The sequence below is a fragment of the Penaeus monodon genome, chromosome 19 (genome assembly GCF_015228065.2).
Source record: "Penaeus monodon isolate SGIC_2016 chromosome 19, NSTDA_Pmon_1, whole genome shotgun sequence".
Classification (NCBI taxonomy): Eukaryota; Metazoa; Arthropoda; class Malacostraca; order Decapoda; family Penaeidae; genus Penaeus; species Penaeus monodon.
In genome coordinates, this window is record NC_051404.1 from 40831738 (window position 1) to 40835378 (window position 3641).

General features: G+C 39.5%; 1 protein-coding gene across 1 annotated transcript in view; it reads right to left on the bottom strand.

Moving 5' to 3' along the window:
* LOC119585239 (putative uncharacterized protein MYH16) overlaps positions 1–3641 on the bottom strand; it is a gene marked incomplete at its 5' end in the record, with an annotated part of 81296 nt that continues 77655 nt past the window's right edge. Inside the window, 1 exon segment of the mRNA XM_037933898.1 lies at positions 1–2101. Coding sequence (XP_037789826.1) covers positions 2090–2101 — 12 coding nt within the window.

Sequence of the window (3641 nt, forward strand, 5' to 3'; positions counted from 1 at the left end):
GTAACTTGATATTGACTAGACAACCTGATTATGATAACCACTAGATGACCTTGTCGGTGTTCATCGTCCATCAGGGCGTATCCATCCTCCCAGGAGATGTGCACCAGTGGCTTAATGATAAATTCTCATGCATTAAAAAACGTCTAAATTTGAGTAGGGAAACTCCATCGGCAGTTCTGTGTTATGGGAGGAGGAATAGGCCCGTGTGACCTACAACTTGGCCCCTGGAGTGTGATGATACCTATTTGTACAAAAACTTAGCAAAAATTCTAGCAAATTGATTTAAGCCTGATGCAGTGAAACTTTTTGATTACACCCTCCTTAGGAATTATTAGTGTCACGTCACTGGAAAAAATCACACAATCAAGAGGATCACAAGGACCTGCTCCAGGGGCTCCTTCATTAAGGGCTTTGATTCACAATTTCCCTTCTGTAGGTGGAGTATCTGATTGGCTTCTGGCATACTTGCAAGGTGTTTGGTGTATTTCATCTTTACCTAGTGTACGGTGCATCTCACAGCATCCGTCAGTTACAGCCCATGTCAGCCCCTTCATCAGAACGGCACTGATGGCAATAGTGATGCTAAAATTTACAGACTAACAGACACGCTAACTACCTATTCTGATTGATTTATCTTATATACATTTACATACAGAAAATACAGACTGTACACAGTTTTCCTTCCTATGTCCACCTTGTCAGATGGTTGTGTTGTGTGCACACAGACTGACAGCCTTCACTATGAGCAACCTTGTGAAGGCGAGTCTCCTAAAATCCCCGCTGAGGGAACACCCACTGAAGACATGAACTACATGGGGGAAAACATAGGGCGAGGGATCGTCTACCAGATCTTGGAATATCATTGAGTATACCAAGATCAGTGTCTATCAATGATATGTGCTACCATGGAAAACTACTTGCCAGCACGTGGAGACAACTGCCTCTGTCATCAAAAGGGGAATTGAATCCACCCAATGGACTATTTTCATTGGAGAAGAAAGAGAAAAATAGTTACAATTGCCTGGCTACAGTGACTGCCCCAAACTTAAACTGCGTCTTTTCCACTACAGTAAACTTCAGAGTCAGGCAATTTTCTTATAATACAAAATGCAAATATTTATGAGGTCAGAAGTGTTAATTCTTCCCATCCTTTTTTTGAAACAGCAGAGGAAATAAAAAAAATATTACAAACACATTAGTAATCACTGTAGGTGCAGCAACAGTTCAACAAACTTCCCTCATGCTGTTAAGTCATACTGAGTAAATGTCATTCCTTTCATAAAACATAATCCCACAACCAACACATTCCTCCTTTGTCATCTTTGTTCACAGTATGCAGTTCATCACAACAATGCCATCTGCTTGTCACTGTCTGGAGATTCCACAGTTATTGGAGAAGTGGAAAAAACGTCCCTCATTTCAGCACAAAATGCGACTTCTTAAAACTCATGTACAGAGACATACGTAAACTCATAAAAACCAGAACCTCGTCATTTCAATATACATCATAACACAGCCAGGTAGCAAAATAGTCTGTTTTCTATAATATATATGCTACACTATGGTATTATTGGAAGTCCTGCCACTCACAATGGACACAATAAGTAAAAACTATTATCAGTTAACAGACCTGCTTGGTGGCTGGCCTAATACTGAACACGAGGAGCAGGATTACCTACTGATCTAAGTATATTCTGATGAGACTTCTGTATATCCATTTTCTTCTTCTATGACATGTTGACAAATGTAAAAGATATTTGTTTTTCTACAGATACTCATCTTTAAAGTTTCATAAATGACTCTATATATACATTCTGAGTAATGACAGAGAACGTGGTTTTATGCTTAGTTAATAACCATTTCTTATTTTCTTTCTCTCTCTCTACAACCTTGTTCATACAACCTGATTCTGCCTAAACCAAATAACCATGTGCATTAATAATGAGAAGAATATTGCTTAAAAATCTAATACAGAGATAGCAAAGAATCCTCAAGAATCACGAAGACTTCCTAGTTATTTCACATCCATTCGCAGATGTTGCACAACCTGATGCAGACGTCATGGTAGCAGCTAATTTGATTGAAGATTTCAGTGTCCTTTCTGGAAAAGAAAAGAAAAGAAAAATGGAATATTGATCTTCGGAAGGAAACAAATTCTGATAGCTCTGAAGGAAAAACTATCCAAATAAAAATTTAATTGTAGAAATGATATAACTTTAATTGTATATACTTTTTATATACAAGAAACACTAATGCCAAATGTATCAAATGCTTCTCAGTGATCCTCGCACTGTTTGTTTATGTTGTGTTTTTCCTAAGAATGATAAACCTTGAGGCAAACATATTAAGTGGTGAACCTTATCAATTTCTCGGGCTGTCATAATTTATTTTCTAAGAATACCCTCCAAAGACATTCCATATAAAATTGTTTATGGAAGAGAGAAGCGACAGGATTAGAATGTTTTTATTTATTCATTTATCTTAATTCCAGGAAATAAATATAAAAAGTTTACACCACGTAACTTTTTTTTTTTTTAAGATGACTAAGATATCGACCAGATTTTCAAGTTTTTAACACAAATATCTTCTCAAAACAGTAACCCCCCCCCCCACATACACACAAACAGAGAATCCATCCTTCCTGCCACCTATTTAATTACCTAATTCCCCGGCCCCCATTTTTATCACCTTCCTCTCACCTCCTCCCCATACACAGCCACACGCACTCACTCTCACCATTTTAGAGGTGCGTTCGCGCCGCTGTGCCGTCCGGGGGCGCCTCTTCCGTGCTCTCCTGAGGGCGTGCGGGGAGAGAGAAAGGAAAAAAAAAACATTGCTCTTAATTCCTGTCTACAATTAGCCTCCTTGTCAGACAATGTGAATGCAAATGACCCTAGCGTTGTGGTAATGAGGGCTAATTATACCTCTATGTACACTTGGTTAGAGGATCCCTTGGGGGGCGACCACACAGCGCCTCGCTCGTGTGGAGTGTAAGGCCAAGGGAAAGCGGAGATGGAGGAAGGGAGGGGGAGAAGGACTGAAGAGAAAGAAAGGACGAGGGAAGAAAGAGATAAAGAGGGAGTGGATTGTGAAGCCAAATTAAAGCAGAGAGGAAGAAGATGGGGCGAAAGACTGACGAGAGAGGGAGGACGAAGAATGTGATAAAGGAGGAATGGGAAAAAAGACGAGGGAAGAAGGAAATGACAGAGTAGGATGAAATGTGAGATGGGAAAGCGAAGAGCAGGAGGATAAGGCGAAGGACTGACGAAAAAGGGAGGACGAGAGAAGAAGAGGGAATGGAGGGTAAAGCCAAGGGAAAACGAAGAGGATGAGGATGGAATGAAGAAGCAGAGGAGAAAAAAGAAAGAAAGAAGGAAAGGATAAAAGAGAGGATGGAGTGTGAGGCGAACAGAATACGAAAAAGGAAAGAATGGGATGAAAAAGGATTGAAGAGAAAGAAATGATAAAGAAAAGGGTATGCAACAGACAGGGAGAAGAGAGGGACAGGAAGGATGAGGAAAATATTACTATGAAGTTTAAAATGGAAAAAACGAAATAACAGTATTTGTGAATATTTGACCTACTTCACTAAAATATGAAATTAAGTGAGACAAGCAAATAATAAGAAAGAGAAGAAGATA